Source organism: Anopheles ziemanni, chromosome 3 (assembly GCF_943734765.1).
Source record: "Anopheles ziemanni chromosome 3, idAnoZiCoDA_A2_x.2, whole genome shotgun sequence".
NCBI classification, from domain to species: domain Eukaryota; kingdom Metazoa; phylum Arthropoda; class Insecta; order Diptera; family Culicidae; genus Anopheles; species Anopheles ziemanni.
In genome coordinates this window covers 42870550-42889077 of record NC_080706.1, presented here as the reverse complement: position 1 = coordinate 42889077, position 18528 = coordinate 42870550, and the positions used below count along the sequence as shown (strand labels likewise).

The window sequence follows — 18528 nt, the reverse complement described above, 5'->3', positions numbered from 1 at the left end:
CACCGAAACCGATTGACTTAGTATTTTGCAGGGAGTAATTATAGTTTTGTTTGTTTTCTAATGCATTGGTTAGTAGCGTTAAGATACATTTGAATGCTGAGAGCAAGATTTATCCACCAGTAGTAATGTTTGGTTTCGTTCGCACAGGATCACTTCTAAAGCATAACTGTTTTCTTTCCTTTCGTTAATAACATTTATATGTTGTTTTCTTCGTTAGGCTTTAAACTTTGCAGTCATTTTTTTTTCATTTGTTGGTGTGCTGGTTAATGCCTGTTTCGTTCCTTATTATCCTTTGATCAGCATGTTATGCAAAAATCGAATAACAGTAATCAGTATTGGTTTCCGTGCTTCGCTTAACGAGTGTGAAGATTTGTTACCTGTTTGGCCAAATTATTGTTCCTTGCTGTTGCTTGCTCATTCTATCATCAAGTTTTTTTTTCTCTCATTTGAGATTATTTCCTGTTTTGCTCAGCAGTTTTACTCACTAAGTTTTATGTATGAGATACTTTTGTTTATATATTTTTACTTTTTGTTGTTGCTCCAAACATCCATGCAATACGTGAGTAAAATGTTCCTGATCTCTTGGTTGTGTAGCGTTTACGTTTCTTATGTTTATGCGTTTAGGTGTTTAGTGTATGCGATGAGTATGGGTAGTGAAACATTCTCTTCAAAATACCACTGGTGTGCCGCTTTACTCGTCCTCTTCCTCGTTCTGATACGTGACGTACCGCACCGAAGACCGTTCGCCAACGATGAGAGACTGAAACGTGAAAAAAATGGGAAAAACTCTTCATTTGGTGCCAGAAAGTTGATAAGAAAGAAATAACGTCTGTGTTTGTGAAGAAACTTTGAAGAGTTTACCCAGACTTAACGGGGACAGTTTTTAAAGATGTTGCGCTGTGAAGAAAACTAAAAAAAATTTAATAAAATTAAATATAAAATCTCAACATGGCAAAGAAAAATCAAGGAACTTTAGAGAATTCACAAATGACCCCGTCTACTATGAACCTATTAATAAACTTCAAGAATATTCAGAAAATGAGCCTGAAAACAAAATAAAAAATAACAAACCAATCCAAATCTAAGCTTCAGCATAAATTAATTTAAAAAAAACGGAAAATTATTATCAAATAAAAATGTTTATTCGGTCCTTCATAAAGATTGCCTTACAACTAAAGTACAACATATAAAGTAATACAAACATTACGAAAAATATGCACGAGAGTTTACAATGGTTACAAATCATGGAACAGATAAGAAAAAAACTTAATCTAAATCACCATAAAGGATTCAAAATATCGTTTTCTAGTGTGAGATTCCATCGATCCGTTCCATCCGGGGTTTCGAAGAGCGTTTTACGACAATTGATTGCAAGAATCAGCTAGAGAGCGAGGGTCAGTGTGTGGTGGGATGGGAGCTGGGAAGCAAGGTCCGGTCCCTTTCACGCGGGAACCCTACAGTTTCGTCACGCAGTTTTCACCAACAACCACACCGGACGGTCCATCCGTTACCCGCGCGGGCTCACTGGAGCCGTTCTTGTGCCCATTTACGGTTCCGTTTCCGTTGGCGTGGGGATTGCCGGGGTTTGCGTCATGTTTGCCGTTCGCCGCAGTTGGCAGGGCAGCCTTACCGTCCGCCAGAGGGGCCGGCGATGGTCCACCTTCGAGCGTCAGTCCGGCGTTGTCAATGCCGTCGATGCTTACCTTCTTCTCCTCCTTGGTCGGTGGGGCGCGCAGGAAGGTCAGCAGCGGGGCGTAGATGAAGCAGAGGATCGAAATGCCGACCAGCATCCACTCGAAGCCGATGGTGTTTACCAAGGTACCACTTTGGAGTGTTTGCGCCGAGCGTGCAAAGAAAGCAAGAAAGACAGACCGGGTGTTGCAGGAGCAGGAGTTAAACAAAGCGACCCACTTGTTGTTTCGTTCCGGGCGGGCGGACGGACGGTCCGTTCCACTTGAGTTTTAATTCCCTCCCCGGATTCCCCGGAGCCCTTCCTTTGTCCTCTTACCTAAGTGCGGGACCGATGGCGAAACCCAGACAGAACGCCACGTCTCCGATGGCGTACACGCTGCCGTAGACGGCCGAGTGGCGAATGTCCACCAGGTAGCCGAGCTCGGGCATCATGCAGGAGTCGACCATACCGATGGCGAAGCCCAGTCCGGCGTTTGGCAGAATCAGGTGGTTGATGGAGGTGGCCATGGGGATCTGCGAGGTGATGCAATCAAACAAACAAAAGCAAACAATTTAAAGATATGAAAAAAACAATAACAAAACGTACAATAAATATATGTACGCAAGAGAGTCTTTAGTTAAGATTTTTTGTAGATATTATTAACAATTTAAAATTAGTGAAAGCAATTACTTCACAAGAAGAAAACACTAAAAACATTGTCTTAAAAGCATTGAAAAACCTATTAAAAATATACTACATTCTCTCTTAATTGTACTATTTAATTGATTTGGTAGGCTTATTTTATCTGCTATCTGTTCAGTTTTCTTAAAAGGGGATTAATTTCTATTTTTGATTGCTACGCCTATAATGTTTGCTTTTATATATTTTATGTGTTATTTTTGTAACTTTAAGCTAACACAAGGTTTAAAAATTAGCACCCTTTATATCTTTCGTTCGTTTTATATTGTAAAATATTTCACAACTCTACTTTCCTCTTTATACGAACATGTATTTAAACGCCTAGAATGACTTCGTTTTATTCACAAATCAAGGGATAGGTTTACTTCATCCTGGCTAAATTTTCTCGTTTTGGTGGATATATTTTTTTTGCATCGATCGAGTGACAATACTGGTTAAGTAATATAAAAAAAAAACTAGAATAATTTTAACAAGCGGATTAGAATTGCTCGTGATCCTCTAGAAAGGGGCACACTTACGCAAAGAAGACAAAGTCCGATGATGACCAAGCCGAGCAGGGCTGCCAACCAGCGACCGATCCGGTGTCCCAGGGGACCGAAAAGGTTCGTACCGATCAGGTAGCTGATGGAGGCGGGCAGGAAGGTGACGCCCTGCTCCCACCGGCTCGCGCCCATATTGTCCATCATCCAGATCGGCAATGACGGTTCCAGCATGGCGATGCCCATGTTGGCGAACGTGATGGCACCGGCCGCGATGATGATGTACGGATCGGTGACCAGTGCCTTCAGCGACGGCGGATCGGACTCCTCAATAACCATCGTCGGCTGCAGCATGACCAGCTGCAGCAGACCATCGCCGAGTGCGAGCGCCGACAGCACCAGAAAGGGAGCCGACTTACCGACGAACTCGTACATGATGCCTCCAAACGGTGGACCGATGAGGACGCCCAGTGCAAGCCCGCCGAGCGCGATGCCCATCGCATTGCCACGCTCTTTGTCGTCCGTGTAGCGGTCGGCCAACATGCCCATGCCCGACACCGACGAACAGGACGATCCGATACCCTGCAGTGCCCGGGCCAGAAAAAGAACCGAGTACGTTCTGCCGAATGCGAAAACTGGGACGAGAAAAGCGGAGGGTGTGAGGGTGATGTTTTTATGTAACTTTTCGCTTAAATCAGATAATAAATTGAGTTGAATTATGTGAATCGACACCAAACTGTTCATGGTAACTGACACAACGAAAAGTGGCAAAACATGTTTACCATGTTTTCGTTGGAAACAATGTTAAATGTGTTTTCACATTTAAAAATGCACCAAAAAACATACAAAAATAATATATTGACATAAAGGATTGATTACAGATCAACTTTGAAATGTGAATAATCTAGTTGTACTTTTAAATATGTGATGCCTTGTATTGTTTTTAATGTTTGTTTTTGCAATACATTATTTGATTTGATTCAAAACGATATTATAAATTTTAAAATGAAAACGAACAAGTTTTCATTTATTTTCAAAAGGCTTTAGATTTTAGATATTTGATACATACATTATTCGATACAATTACAATACGAAAATATTGCTTGCAGTAATTGAGAAAAATAGGTTTTATTTTTCAAACAAAACAAACTTTGTTTTGGTATCTGTTAAAATTTATCGGTTTTATACAACAAAGTTCAAACCCCTGAATGATGAGTCAATGTTTTTGTGTTTAGTTATATAGTAAATCTTCCTGTTTTCTATTTTATTTTTATCTGTTCGTCGTGTTATAGTTTTTTTTACGCGATTGTAGATATGGTTAACCAATCAGCTTAACACGTCGACTACTATGGCCATCATTTTCTATACCCAGCAGCTTTATAAAATTGCAACATAAAACCTATAGTAATTGTAAAAACAAATTCTTTGGCTAAAGTTACGTGTTTTACAATCTTAATGTTAAACTTGACAGTTAAAGTGTACTATTTTCCTTTCAATAGTATTTCAAATACAGTTTACTTACTCAAAGTAGAGATGAACATAATGACGAATCCAGCGAACATCGGTATACTGTATCCAATCCTGTTAATCGAAACGAAAGACAACAAAACCATTTTTGAATTAGACCAATTTTTGACGACGTTTTAAGCATGTTCGAGGCTCTGCCCGGTGAGTTCAAGACATACTTATGCGTCAGCGGACCGACGATTGGATTTGCCAGCAGCTGGACGAACGCCTTCGAGGCAAACATCAGCCCAACCTCGACCGTCTCCTCCACCAGCTCCTTGTGCCGTTCCTCCCGTTCCGCGTACCAGCTAGCATTGTCTGTATCGAGTGTGGCGGAAAAACACACAAACACGTGCGATAAATGAAAACAGGCTTGCCGGTCCTCGTAGCTCGCCCTCGTAGCTTACCGTATCCTTGCGTGGTAATGTCGATCCCGTTGTACGGCGTGGTCGTTTCCTTCTCGCACGGTGACAGCGTGGTCGGTGGCGTCTTGGGGAAGCTGGCCAGCGGCGCATCCGGGTGCCTGATGTCGTAAAGAAACTCCGGTATGATTGGCACTGGGGAGGAGGAGAGGGAAATTAAATCGTAAAACGGTACGGGCACGGGCGGGTCATAAAATGCGCCAGCTCGACTAAATATCGCTAATCGAGCGAATGGATGGCAGGGAGGATGGCGAGGGGGAGGATGAGCAGGGGAGGGTAAAAATCCATCGAGGTGTAAAATAGGTGCACATCGTAAAGCGACGAGCCAAACCAGGAGCAGGTCCGACGGATGGCCGTTCGACGATTGTGATGGCTGGTGTCGTCGTGTTTCATCCCTTTTCGAAGCTGTAACAACATTACTAGGAAAAAAAGAAGCCAAACCATAGGGAGGACGCACAAACTTCCTGCCAAGAACCCACCGAGAGACACACACCCGGAAGACAAATAGGGAAGTAGCATCGATTGCACCCATCCGACCTGAGCATCGCAAAACGAGACACTCTACTCGACTCGATACTACGTCAACAACGATGACGCTTTGGTGTTGTTGACGATGCCGGTAATGATTGTGACGATGATGATAGTGCAAGCAGAAGGTTGGATCGGATGTGTTACCCATCCCGACCACCGTGGCGTAATTGAATTATCTTAGTTTTAAATGAAAGTTGAAATTAAACTGTCAATCTCCGTCAGCGGGCGCCACAAGGACCAGAATGTGCATCTCCAGCGGTGTGGAAAAGGCCTCCCCTATTCTGCAAAGGAAGGAACAGCCCGCTCTTGAACCACAGCCCCACCCCAACCTCCCGGTTTGTGGTGAGTTGTGCTGGGAAGGCGTTTTCCACGGCGAAAGAGAAACTCGTCTTCGTCACTCGAAAACTCCAACCCACCTCGGCCTCGGAGCGGTGCGGAAACTTACTAACTCGATTTCGTTTGTTAGTTTTCGATTGTGTGTGTTTAATTTCTAGCCTCGCGTTTCAGATCCTCTGGTCGGGTGGGACATTTTAATTATTTTATAATTGCCGCCAACTTGTGCGAACGCGCAGCTCAAGGCGTATCGGACTGAAAGTTTTACTAAACTTGTTCGAAAGGATCTGCTAGTTTATACCAGGACGATATAAGTTGAGAAACTGAGAGCTCCAATTTAACGGCTTCACACAACAGCTTGAGAATCAGTTTTGCTGTTTAATGTTTACTCAAGTTCGGAAGATCGTTCGTTCTATTAATCTTTTTTCATAAATAAAATATTAAAATGAGTTCGTAGAGAAATTTTAGTATTTATTTTAGTTTAGACCCTAAACTTTAAAAAAAAACTTGTTGAATGTCTGTACCATTATTCATTCAACAAACAAATTAGATGTTTATTGTATAGTATCAACTTTGGACTATAAGAGCCCAAGTGTTGATAGGTTACAAAACACAAAAAACAAATATGTTTAAATATGAAATCTACATTTCATATGCTATGCATTTCACAAAAATGCATGTTGGTATACAACTTTTAAGAATACCAGAAGTGTCTAATTGTAATAATCAATAATTTTTTTTTTATTTCTAGTTTTACGGTACGTGGAAATGTTGTTAAAAAATACTCAGTTCAACAATGATTAATTTTAAACTTCTTCTTCTTGGCGTAACGACCTCTTGGCCCACGCCCACCCAATTTTAAACACATACAATATATTAAGGTATTATACCTTTAACACTAGAAAACAAAAAGCGGTCATTTTAACCGCAACGAAATTTTCGAAAAACGGTTGCATATTTGAAAAACAAGACTTTTCTTAAAATTCAAAGCTATATCAATAAAACAAAATTTCAGACTTTTCTGTTGAACCAGTTTCAAACCAAATTGACCAGGTCCAAATGATTTTTAGCGGACCGCTCTTTTTAACACTTCGTCAGCTTTCAACATTTTTCAAATCCGTAATTCTCTTTGCCGACTCGCTGGGTGTTTTTTAAATGCGTTAAATGTTACAAGGCTTCCGAGCAAGATTCTAAAGCAATGTATTACTATTTTAGATCATTTTGGTTTTTCTCTTTTTTAACTCTCATTTAAGATAAACTTTATAAGTTATTTATTTTGTTATTTATACTCTTGTCATTTTGAAGTATTTTTTATATAGAAACCATTCATAACTCTTTTTTAGCTTTAATGAAAGTCTTCTATTATTTTCAAACTCCCAGAATGCTACAGATAGATGATTTCAATCAATAGAAGATTTTACGATATCCCACCCGAGCACAATTGCCTCCCTAACAGGTATCGGTGTACCATCTGACACCGTTCCTTTCCCCTACATCGATTGATAGTGCAACGGTAGCTCGGATCTTAAGCTGACACTCTCCCGACGAGGGAGACCACCCTGCAGCGAACCACTTTGTAAGACGATCCGGTTCGAAATGAAGTGCAGGAAAGTGAAGGATGATAGCACATGAAAGCGTACCATTTAGTAATCGAATAAATTTCGATGATTCAATTATGGAAGCAGTGCTTTTGGTACAGGGCACTTTTCAGCACTTTGCCTTTCGCAGAAGCTGGTTCCTTTTTTGTGCCTTTTCCCCACAGCGAGGGCCAAGGCATGGGCTGTACAGTACATCATCGTCGAGTTGCATGAGAGCTGTGCCTGATTTCCGAATCGTTCCAAGCACGAACATGAACGGTAACTGGCTTGGATGCTTGGCACTATCGATCGCTGCCGAGGGAAGGAAGCAATATAGGTAATAGACTCCCTTTGGGAGACAACGATGCACCGGAATTGATATCGTTCTTTGAAGCAGCTTCATGATGGATGCGGCCCTGTCCGAGCGGGTCTGTGGGATGAAGAACGTTTGAGAAAGTGTGCCACTGGATGTCGATGCTTGACACCCGAGGCCATCGTCGTCGATCGATTTTCTAAGCGGTAATTAATCAGGAAAGGAAAACACCTTGGAGAGAACGTTACAAACGATCCCGTGGGTCAGCCTCGGTCGAAGCAATGGGGCACAATTCATCTCTTCCGGCTATGAAAAGGATTAGTTACAGCTCGTTTCGTAGAATAATTTTTCCACTGAGCTATCCACCCCCCGCGTCGCTCGCCATCCACCGCCCGACTTGGTTCTTCACGAGAAAGTGATGGAAAGAAAAGGAAAAAAGCAACATAACACGCTCGGCCAATTAAATTACCCCTTAACTCGTTTAGCCGTTAATAAACAAGAAATTAACAGCTTGTTTCGCGCCAGCATACCACGCCGAAGGGCTAAGCTTGAGCTCCGGGCTGTGGCTTGTGTTGATCCTTCGAGAACAGACCCAACTTACCAGCCAGCTCATCTTGCCGATGGAGGCTGGAACGAAACCGTTGTCATTATTTATTCACTCACTTGTAGGGTTTTTGCAAGGCCCTTTTCGCACTGGAGAAATAATGTTACGGCTCATAAACTGCAAAATAATTATTTTCACTAGTTTGTGCCGATGCTGGAAGGCGAGTTATAACCAATTATGTTGTAACGTTTGGAATGTTCGTTGCCCGGATGAATGTGTTTCAAAAATTAAATACGAATAATTTTGAATCCAAACTGCACAACAATAAATAATTTAATTAGGATAGAACTTAATGAGATAAAGTTTCTAGGATTCAAACCAGAAAGCGAAGAGTTAATCTTATTAATTTAGCTAGTTATATTTGGTGGTTTATTAATTTTAATGTCGGACAAGTATTTCAAAATCATTAAAAAATGTTATAAAGTTATTACTAATTGTGTAAACATTTTATCAGGAAATTTATCATATTTAGCTTGGAGCGAGCACCAAAAACTGTGTTAAATAACTAATAGATCGAAGGAAAAAACTAGGAGCAGATATGGTATGGAATAAACAATTGATTTCTTAAGATTTAAAATGTATAGGAGTTGTATGTCTGACCCCAAAAACTTTTTGCAGAAATTTGTTTGTTCAAATTCACTGCATTAAAATCAAACGTTGTTTACACTGATGTCGAGCACAAGCAATATTTAACTTACCTTTGGGAAATAAGATATAATCAACAAAATATAAAATGAAACTTCTATCATACGAATAGGATACAAAACATCATATATTCATAATACATTTTCATAAAAATTTTCCTCAAATTCTGTTCCATACAGCTGTCAAAACAAGTGTAAGCTCCAAAAAACTAAATAGGTCAGTTTAAAAATTAGAGGCAACCATATTTCTTTGTCGGCACTAGAAACTCGATACGCCCGAACGTCATTGTCAAGTAGATATCTCACTTAAAATAGCGAAGGATAGCGAAAACGTTCCTTTTGCATTCCTGGTGGATAAAAGTGCCAACACTGGAATTCGGAAGGAAATGCTTCATCAATCGAACCAATATCCTTTTCCCATCCCATTCCGCAACACCGGAACCCACCGGAATGTCAGCAATGTCGGCGAAGGAAGGCAAACTCCACACAAGTCAATCCGTCCATCGCGACGAAGGCGTTCGGATTTGCCACTTTTCCACACATTACCTCCCTTGCTCCTCACTGCACCATCGGAGGGTTCTTCCAACAATGCCAAATTAAACCAATGATGTCGGTAAACGACTGTGGGGTAAATTATAAATGATTTCCCACCATTTTCCGCTCCGTTTGCTGCTTTCCCTTTCCATCGCGAACGGCTACTGGGTACTTTGTGGGCTCAACTCGCACATTCGACAGTTGTTTCTCAGTCCTTTCGGGTTGTGCTCATCGCATCCCTTTCTTTTACTTTGTTTTTATGTGCTTTTCTCTTCTTCCCCCCAGCTTTATTGCCATCTTCTCTGGATTCCTCAAGCAATATCCACCTCTTCCAGATGCTTTGCTCTATTTTGGGCCTTTCATTTGGCATCGGCGGCCTCCCAAACGAGTGTGGCTGATGACTGACTTTGTCATTATCGCTTCTGGGGATGGAAAAGAAACATCTCTTTGATTTGAGTGCTGGGAAAGGCAAAACGAAGAGAACCATGCTGTCAGATGAGCAATCGGTCGACCGGATTGTGGCGCCTGCGGTATCCTTAGTTGTGTGTGTATGTGTGCATGGTGTGTGCCATCATGTGAAGAGAAGTGGTGCAGAAGAAATGGAATCAACGGACGGTTGCAAATGAACCACCGCCGTGCAACCGCAAAAATATTCCGACGTTTTCCGCGGCGTTGTGGCTTCGTTTGTAGAGGAAATTCTGGAAGGATATGTGTGTGCGTGTATGTGTGTATATGTACGGCAGCAACCGGTTGTCCCAGCTGGGTTGATCTGGAAATCACGATAAGACGCGATGCTGCTGGTAGGAAAATTGAAAATGTTCCCCAAAGTTCGGATTCGTTTGTTCGTCTCGTTAGGTGAGTTTTCCTGTTTTTCTGTTGTACTCCATGCTTTGAGTGTGTGAATCAAAGGAAAATCTTTATCTTTATCTCCCCATCCTCCAACCCTCGTTTGATAGGGGCAATCAACGCAAACACAAAAACGCGCCGGAAAAGGGTTTGATTTGGTTTCAAAACGAAATGTCACAAGCAGTTGAAGAGTTTCACTATCTCTAGCGGGGAGGAAAACGTCAACTGGTTTGTTCGACGCGCCTTCGTTTATGTCGGATGGGTTGATCTTTATCAAAACAGAATGTCCATGGCTTTTACAACTAGATGATACGAAAAGAGTTTCTAATTCATCAATTAAAATATTTATACTTTTAGGTGGCAAAACATATTCAAATTATATTTTGTTGATTAGATCTTTTTTCTAAAATAAAAGAAACGCTTAGGATTACCGGCATATCAGAAAATGTCATATTTTTCGTATAGAAATCATTCTGTTTCCTATCTAAAACTTAGCTTCGAGGAGGCCTGGAGCTATATAAACGGACACTATTGCCTTACAATGTTGTTTACAACATTTAAAAAAATCTTAATTTTACAAAAATATACAGGTGAAACACATTTTGAAAAGTTTTCAGTTTTTTAGAGCAAGTGATGCAAGCTTTAAGCAATAAAGCACCGAAAGCTAAAATTCTATGAACAGAAATATTGACTTGAAAAGTAGAAAGACATACTCGGGCCAACAACGTTAGACTTTCCAAAAAATCAAGACCAAATTAGTATCCAATCTAATACTAAGAGTCTTGTTTGTTTCAGCAAACTTAAGTAAACCCAGTGATTTGGATGAAAAAGTCAGATAACCTTCTATTTAAGCATGATCCGAAAGGCCCTCTTAAAACAGATATAATAAGAATAAAAATAACAAATAATTTCGAATTCAAAAATTTCAAAGAGTATAACAATTATTCTTCACTTAAGCCAAGCCTTAGCTTTGCTCTAAAAAAATATTCATGTATTTGAAAAAAAAACCACTCATCTTTAATTTAGAAAAAATGTCCTGTTTTGAGCTTGACACATCTCTATGCTTTCAGCGTGTAATAGTGTGCGAACAATAGGAAATATGCTTCCCAAAGGACATTACAAGACACAGGCTTTCCATTCGCATTTGAAGCTCCGTCCATTCTCACTAAGCCAGTCTAAGTTAGAAACTGTACTATAAACAAACACTTCCATGGTGCCAAATCTTATGTGATGTTCTGTTGCACAATCAGTTGGTATTGGGTTGATGATGCGTTACATAAAGCTAGCTTAGTATTGCTTTACACCGACGGTGATGAACCGAGAGTAATCGCTCAAAGTAGCCACCGTCGTTACGAGCAGACCGGCGAGCCCTTTCGGTTCACCAAAGCTGGCCACATCACCAATGGTAATGGTAAGGCGAGGAAGCAACGATCCTTCATTACAGTAGCTCTCCAACGAGAAGTAGGCGATTTTTCTCACACCATTACTCCGACTTCCAGCTCGAGGCAAAATTCGAATGAACCACCAGGCGCCTCCATTTGCAGGCCCTTATCCGTGTGTTCACTCGGTCAGTGGATTGTGTACGATGTCCGAGGTGCGCAAAGGCAAGCCTAGACCTTTCCCGTCCATCCCGACAGCTTGCGAACGGATTGCGACTTAAGTAAACGCAATTTCCAGCTCGTTGACTTTTCGCTTTCGAGTGTTCCGTGCGGCAGGATTTGAGGCTGGATTTAGCGCGTCTCGCCATAAGAAGTGGACCAACTGTTGAATATGAATGACCATGCCAAACGGGCTAGGGGCAAACGTACGGTTCACATGATTCATTGTCATTCTATTTTTTTTTTTTGCTTTCCAGCAAACCGGATTCGTAATGGCTGCTAATCGGAAAATTATGTTTCCTTTCGTTCAGTTCAAACGTCTGAGGCTCCGGCGCGTCCAAAGCCGTGCACCGGAACGAGTAGAGGTGAACCAGCTCTTGGAAGTGTGCTGGTGTGCGCGACTTTGTGTCTGCTTTGCCTTTGTTACGCCGTACTCCCTTTTCCGGCTTGAACACTCCCACCTTCCAGCTCGGGTGGCTCTGCGATTGAAACGATTTCTAATTCCTTGTTATTCGCTTCACTTTCCTTTGCGGTTGCTGCAACCGTCGGTGGTACGGACAGACTGGCCAACTTTTTATATCCTACATCAAACGGCCAACAGCAAACAGGTGAACCGCACCAAGCAGACGAAATAACCGCATTCGGACGGAACCGCCCTAACGAAAGAAGTTGGAATATTGAGCTCCATTCTTCTTCGTACTATTGTTGCCGCAGTGATTGTTCATTTCAATTATTTCATTTTAGCATATCAAATTGAATCTATTTCAGAAAAACAAAAGTGTGTTAATTTAATCACGAAGAATATTTTTTAACCTTTGAATATGTTTTTTACCTCGATAACCAATTGTTGAGAAGTGGCACTCGATCAAAATTTGACCCACTTTTGGTGCTCTGGTGACTACAGGAAAAAAAATCCTCACTGTGTTCTGTCGGGTGCAGCGATACCGAATGATTAATGTCCATTCGGATTCGATCACATTCGGTTCCGGCCACCTGGATGATGTCCTGTCACAAACAGGGATGCGATTTTTAATGCCCAAATTGACTTCCGATTCATTCGAATGTGTGTAAACAAAACCGTTAACGCGTCCACATGACGGTCGGTTTCGCACGCAAAGGTTACATTCCCCCATTCTTTTTTTCTCCGTGAGCTTCAAAACACGCGATCCTGCATAATATCGACCAATAATATCGTTTAATGTAATCCCTGTTTGATCCGCGTGCGTTCTTTTCATCCCTTCAGTCGAATGAGGCTGCTGTTGACCGGTTGTGGTTGGACATGAGCCCGGATATGTTTATCTCTTTCTCTCTCGCCCTCTCTTTCGTTCAAGAGGTCGGTAACAAAAGCAACGACTGATGCCGGGCAAAACAAAACCCCAAAACCCACACCGTTCGAATCCGAACACACCCGTTTCGAGTGGTTTCGGGTGGACGGATTCACATTATGGTTTAAAAAAAAAAAAGATTCCCCATGAAGGGTGAGGGTGCGTGATTCGAGGAGCACTCATTGCCAATCCGAAACCATCCGGACGATACATGAAATACGACTCTCACGAGCCCCGACATGATATTAATCCCGTCGCGGCCGTTTATACGCACCTATCGATCGTCGGTGTGTTCGTGCAAACGAAACCACATACACGGCTCGGGCAAGCTTACCCCTGAAGTGGTGCCCAAAGTTTGCAAAAACCCAAGCCCCAGCACAGTTCGATAGGTTTTCTGTGTGTGTTTGCCACCGTAAGTGTGTTTTCCTCAATTGGGCTCCACGGAGCCAACCCAATGCCGAAGGGCTACGCTTGAAGTGTTATATTGCATGGAAAATAACATCCGAAAAATCCATCTTTTAATCATCCCCGGAAGGCGAGCCAGTTTGGGCAATTGGAAATTTGCCAACGAACACGAGCATCAAGTGTTTTTTTTTGCTGTACGATAGGCACACACTTTCTGTGTCAAATTCCCTTAGTTTATGATAAGATACGCTCTGCAAACAGTGTACTGTTGTTCAACTGCTCTGAGAGATGGTTTACATGCGTCGAGAAATGTAGAAAAAATAATTTTTTAATGTTTTTTGAGTTTGTTTAAATTGGTGAATTGATTTGAAGTAACAATAGGCTTAATAATTTATAATAAATGCCATAAAAACACACACTATTATTAGGAGAAAAAATAATAATAGGTAAGCAGGAAAACTGGCCGAACAAACCAAATTTTGGATCATTTCATTTGTTGAGCGACAAACAATAAGACACAAAATAAGAATAAACAACCACACCAGTGCAAAAATGAATGCAAAAGACCGGAAGATAAATGAAAAAGAAAAACTCTACTCAGGACAAATAAAATGTTCATCAAAAGGACGCTTTCTGCACACTTCAAGCACTGCTGGCAATAGGGCACAAAAGTATAATTATATGATTAACAGTATGTGCACAATCGTTCGCAAGAGCACACGGTTGGTTCATTCGTCAACTTTCTCGTCCGATGAATGGAAGCGACTAATCGTAGCAAGCATTACTGTGCTGCCATGCTTCCTGTGGCGTTTTCCCACTTCCGGCAGCGAGGAAAAAAGAGAAATAGAACACAAACGACGTGGAAACGCTTCTTTTGTCCCCTCAGGACTGCGACGCCGACGATAGCCGACATCGAGCGCGACCTCACAAGAGTGCAACAAGTTGCATACGAAATAAGTGCGCAGGGGATAAAACGGGGTTCCGAAACGTCCCCTCAGCTCCCGCACTGCCGAAGAACATCCACTTCGGAACGTGCACTTACGCTTTCCAACGCGCCCTTACGATTTGCTACGACACTAAAGGAGATCCTTGTGCTTCCATGGCGGTCCATCCTCCCGTCGTTGGAGTAGGGACCTGTTGCTGTAAAATAGTTTCTGCTCTTGCGTTTTTGTGTTCAACCACCGGAACGCCGTGCTTGCGCTTGGACGGAAGAAGATACGAGTAAGACGAGAGCTTAACTTGGGCGATAAATTTTGCGTTCCTTTTACTACGATGAACAACGGATCTTTGTGTTCAATCGCTCACCGTTGGTAGATGGTTGAGGGGGAAGCAAACGGGGAGTGGATTTAATGGATGTTTTATGTGTTATTTATTTTATTTCAACTCGTCTAAATGGAAATGTTATTAATCATATTCAATCCTACGGTTAATGTATTGGGTATGTTGTTTATATGCAACCTTTTCTACATGTCCGAGAAACAATGTGTTAATTTTCTATACATTTTTGTTTCTTTAAATATGTTTTGTTTTGTTTCTTTAAATATAGATGTATTATGAATGGTAGTAATTTAACAATAGTGTAGTGTAACGATGCCACAAATTTAACAATAGTTAAATTTAACAATAGTTAATTTGACAATAGTTAAATTTGTGGTAGTATTGATAAATATGCAATTTATTTTATTAAAGAAATTAGTGGTCGAATTATCATTAAAAGTGGAAAAATGCCACACTTATTAAAGGTCGAATTTAAGAAGTAATTGTAAAGAAATGTAAAGAATAATTTTATAAATATCTAAAAATTTTATTAAAAAACAACGAAACTCCCCACAACTTCGCTGAAAATGTTCTAATTTTTCTGCATGAACAAATATTTCATTTCTTTTATTTTATTCCCTAAATCAACGCTGTGAGCATTGATGAGCAGGATTATCATCCACTTAAGCTTTCTTCTCTTTAAGCTTACTTTTCCCTGTTCATAATGAGTCAATCCAATCATTTTTCACACCATTATGGCGGCGGCAGTAAACGGAATCCATGGGCAAGAGAAGACATTCTTCCGACCCGACTTCGACCGGATCGTACCGTTGTCGGTTCCGGTGCCGGCATCCTTCCCCCCCCCCCCCCCCCCCCCCCCCCCCCCGAATGTTCCGCTTTCCATTGGCATTTCCTGCCAAGCGAAAGGAAACTCTGCTACGGTTTCGATTAGGATGAGAGCGCTGGGGAACGGGAATCATTCCGAGAAAAGTTAAACAGGGAAAGGGCGCTTTAAAGAAACAATTTTCCTTCTATTATTACGTCTTTTTCGGACGGCCTTCGCGTGCCCGGAGGAGAGTGGGGGTAAAGGTCCACCGGGATGGTTTAGTTGTGCGATTTCGGTGGTGGGAATGTACAAAAGACAACGTAACAACAGTTCCCCCGAGAAAACCAAGGATCAGAAGCGGTTGTGGTTGCTGTCTTGCCCGAGAGCAGGGCAGGAAATGGCGTACGCATTTTGCCATGGGAAGCAATTTTCTCGCCTCTTTTCCCGAGATGCTGCAACCCCGTTCGATGTTGAAATTAGCATTCATCAGCAGAGCAGAGTGTGAGAGAGGCGCGTGCATCGAAGAGATTGTCAATTTTTCATCCCTTCGTGGACCGGCATTCCCCGGGAAACGTAAGTGATTCATCGTCCCTGGTCGACGCTGCCACTGATGGCTTATTAGTCTATTAGCCGACTGATGGCTTTTGGCGTTCTTCTCTTTTCCTTTCGGCAACAAGATGGCGAAGTCTATGAAGAGAGTGTTATAAATGTACGCAGTAAGTGGAACTGAGGTAAATTTTTCCACCATCCTTCCGCGGTAATAATGCTTTGACATGGCAAAGTGAAACACATTTTAGAACAGCGTAACACTTTCTCTCATTCTTTCTCCCTCACTCTCCCGCCTAGTGGGAGTTGATGGTTTTCCGCCCCAAACATCAACCGTCCTGCAGCTGATGTGTAATTAACTAAATGCTTTCCCTCGCCGGCTTATTCGTGGTCCAAGTAAACGGTGCGATGCTGCCTGCACGCCAACGCAATATGTACTAAGTTTAGTTCGTACCGTCTGGCAGGATTCTAAATCAATATTGATTTAGTAATTCTCCAAAATGCCTAGCCAATGCACAATGGCCATTTGCCGGGATGGAAGTCAGAAATCCAACTTAGGTATAACGTTTACAAACCATTTTTGCTTCAAACTACAAGATCAAACTAAGAACTACCCAAAAACTTGAGCCTATGCGTCCAGCCAATTCTGAGATTCAAAAGGTCAAAGTCCAAAGTTGCGAAAAAACCGGCCGAAAATTTGAAAAAAATTATCCAACTTTGCATATTTATAACTCCTGCATTTTTGGTTCTATTTTTAAAAGTAATACTGTTTTGGAAAGGTATTTTATTTGTCTTTAAAGAAAAAATATAGAATTGGATGCACAGCTTGCATTTTTCTAAATATTATACAAAACGTATCAAATTACAGATAAAATATGAAACAACTTGAAGTTCGACATCTTGCCAAACAAAAAGTGCGCGGAGTTGCGTAAGTTTAAAGGCGTGATATTATAGCCTGATATGTATTCTTTTAAGCCATGAAGAGTTTACCTGCGGATAGGCGCAGAATCGAAAGTTATTCAAGTTTTTAATACCATGAGGAACATATAATAATTTTGGATTAAAAAACGTATTTTACTGTTTTCATATTTTTGTAAAGTACAAAAAAAATAAAGTAAATCAATTGATAAATTATAATAAATGACTCAATCGGACAATAAGGACATTTTTACGTAACAATAGCTTCAGTAAAATGTGCTTGATAGCTTGTCACCATAGCATATAGCGCCCCCTAGTGGGATTGGGTGGAATTACTTTTTTGAGAATAAATTTCATATAAAACAGTTATAAAATACAGTTTGCAGTATGAAACAATTGAAAAATAATTTTATCCCGGTATTTACTCTAAAGTGGCCATTGTGCAATGTAACATAGTCTGGGAAGAAAATGAGTTACATTCGGTTATGAATGTTTCGTAAATTGAAATTTTGCGAAGAATCCAAATCAAAAAGAGTTTGTTGTCTCATCATTTGACTAAAGGCATTACAGAAAGATTGTTTTCCTCTAAATGATTTTACCTTCTCTTTACTAAAAGAAGTTTTTATTTATCGATGACTAATAAATTTATTTAAAAGTTATTGTGCAGTAAAACCTTGTGGTAAATACATTTGTCGGAATTTTAAATAAGAAGTAGTGCTTTCACCTAAAGTTTGGAATATCCAAAGTTTTCCCATAAACCACGGTTCGAAAATTGGTTTGATTGGCTCGATATCCATGTACAAGGAATTGAAAACCATTACGATTTCGCTGGTGCCATTTTCCACGAAAGTGTTTCGTTTCAAACAAACCGTTCCGGGAACGGGATTCGTGGAAACCGCGGTTCCATCGACTATTCGCGCCGTAATTGCTGAACGATATTGTGGCCGATTGCTGCGGGATTAGCTAGCATTGTTACGAAACTTACCAACGACGGTCAGCAGCATATTGTCGAGCAGGAGTGCGATGGCGACGATGACGAGCACCAGTTTCCGCGAGCCGCGCCATCTTACCACGCTGGCCTTCAGCGATGCCCACGAGCCGGGCGGCGGGGGTTTCGGCGAGGAGCTGTGATTGTGGCCGGTGTGGGTGCTACTGCTGCTGCTGCTGTTGGGTCCCGGACCGTTTCCCTCCGAGGCCGTTGCTTGCATTTCAGCTTACCTCAACACCGGTGGCTGCGGGGTTTGGGCGGCAACGCGGCGCAATTCCGTTAAAAATCGTCCGGGAATTCGTCGTCCGAATATGGTTCCGTGGTGGCCCGCATTTACATCGACGGTTTCGTGGAGTAAGAAGAGAGAGAGATAGAAAGAGAAAGAGATTGAAATGAAAAGCGGATTACCATCTTTTCCCCCTGCGCGAGTACGCCACCCGAGACGCAGTCTACTGGAGGGAAATTATGTTGAAAACCCAGACGCAGAGCGAAGGATCAAAGACCC

The 18528-nt window shown here is 41.5% G+C and overlaps 1 protein-coding gene across 1 annotated transcript; it reads right to left on the bottom strand.

Moving 5' to 3' along the window:
• Nucleotides 1-691: 691 nt before the first annotated feature.
• Nucleotides 692-18243, bottom strand: LOC131284778 (synaptic vesicular amine transporter). The gene is made up of 8 exons (XM_058313637.1): nt 18021-18243; nt 4764-4913; nt 4536-4674; nt 4373-4431; nt 2890-3485; nt 2009-2205; nt 1704-1824; nt 692-760 (listed from the first exon to the last, which is right to left on the bottom strand). The coding sequence occupies exons 1-8, from the start codon at nt 18241-18243 to the stop codon at nt 692-694; spliced, it is 1554 nt and encodes a 517-aa protein (XP_058169620.1).
• Nucleotides 18244-18528: the final 285 nt, after the last annotated feature.

Excerpts from the sequence above, each read along its gene's own strand:
- LOC131284778 (XM_058313637.1), bottom strand. The coding sequence starts at position 18,243 with ATGCAAGCAACGGCCTCGGAGGGAAACGGTCCGGGACCCAACAGCAGC. Across the intron at positions 4,914-18,020 it reads TATGCTGCTGACCGTCGTTG|TGCCAATCATACCGGAGTTT; the intron begins GTAAGTTTCGTA and ends CCTCCTCCCCAG. Across the intron at positions 4,675-4,763 it reads CATTACCACGCAAGGATACG|ACAATGCTAGCTGGTACGCG; the intron begins GTAAGCTACGAG and ends CACTCGATACAG.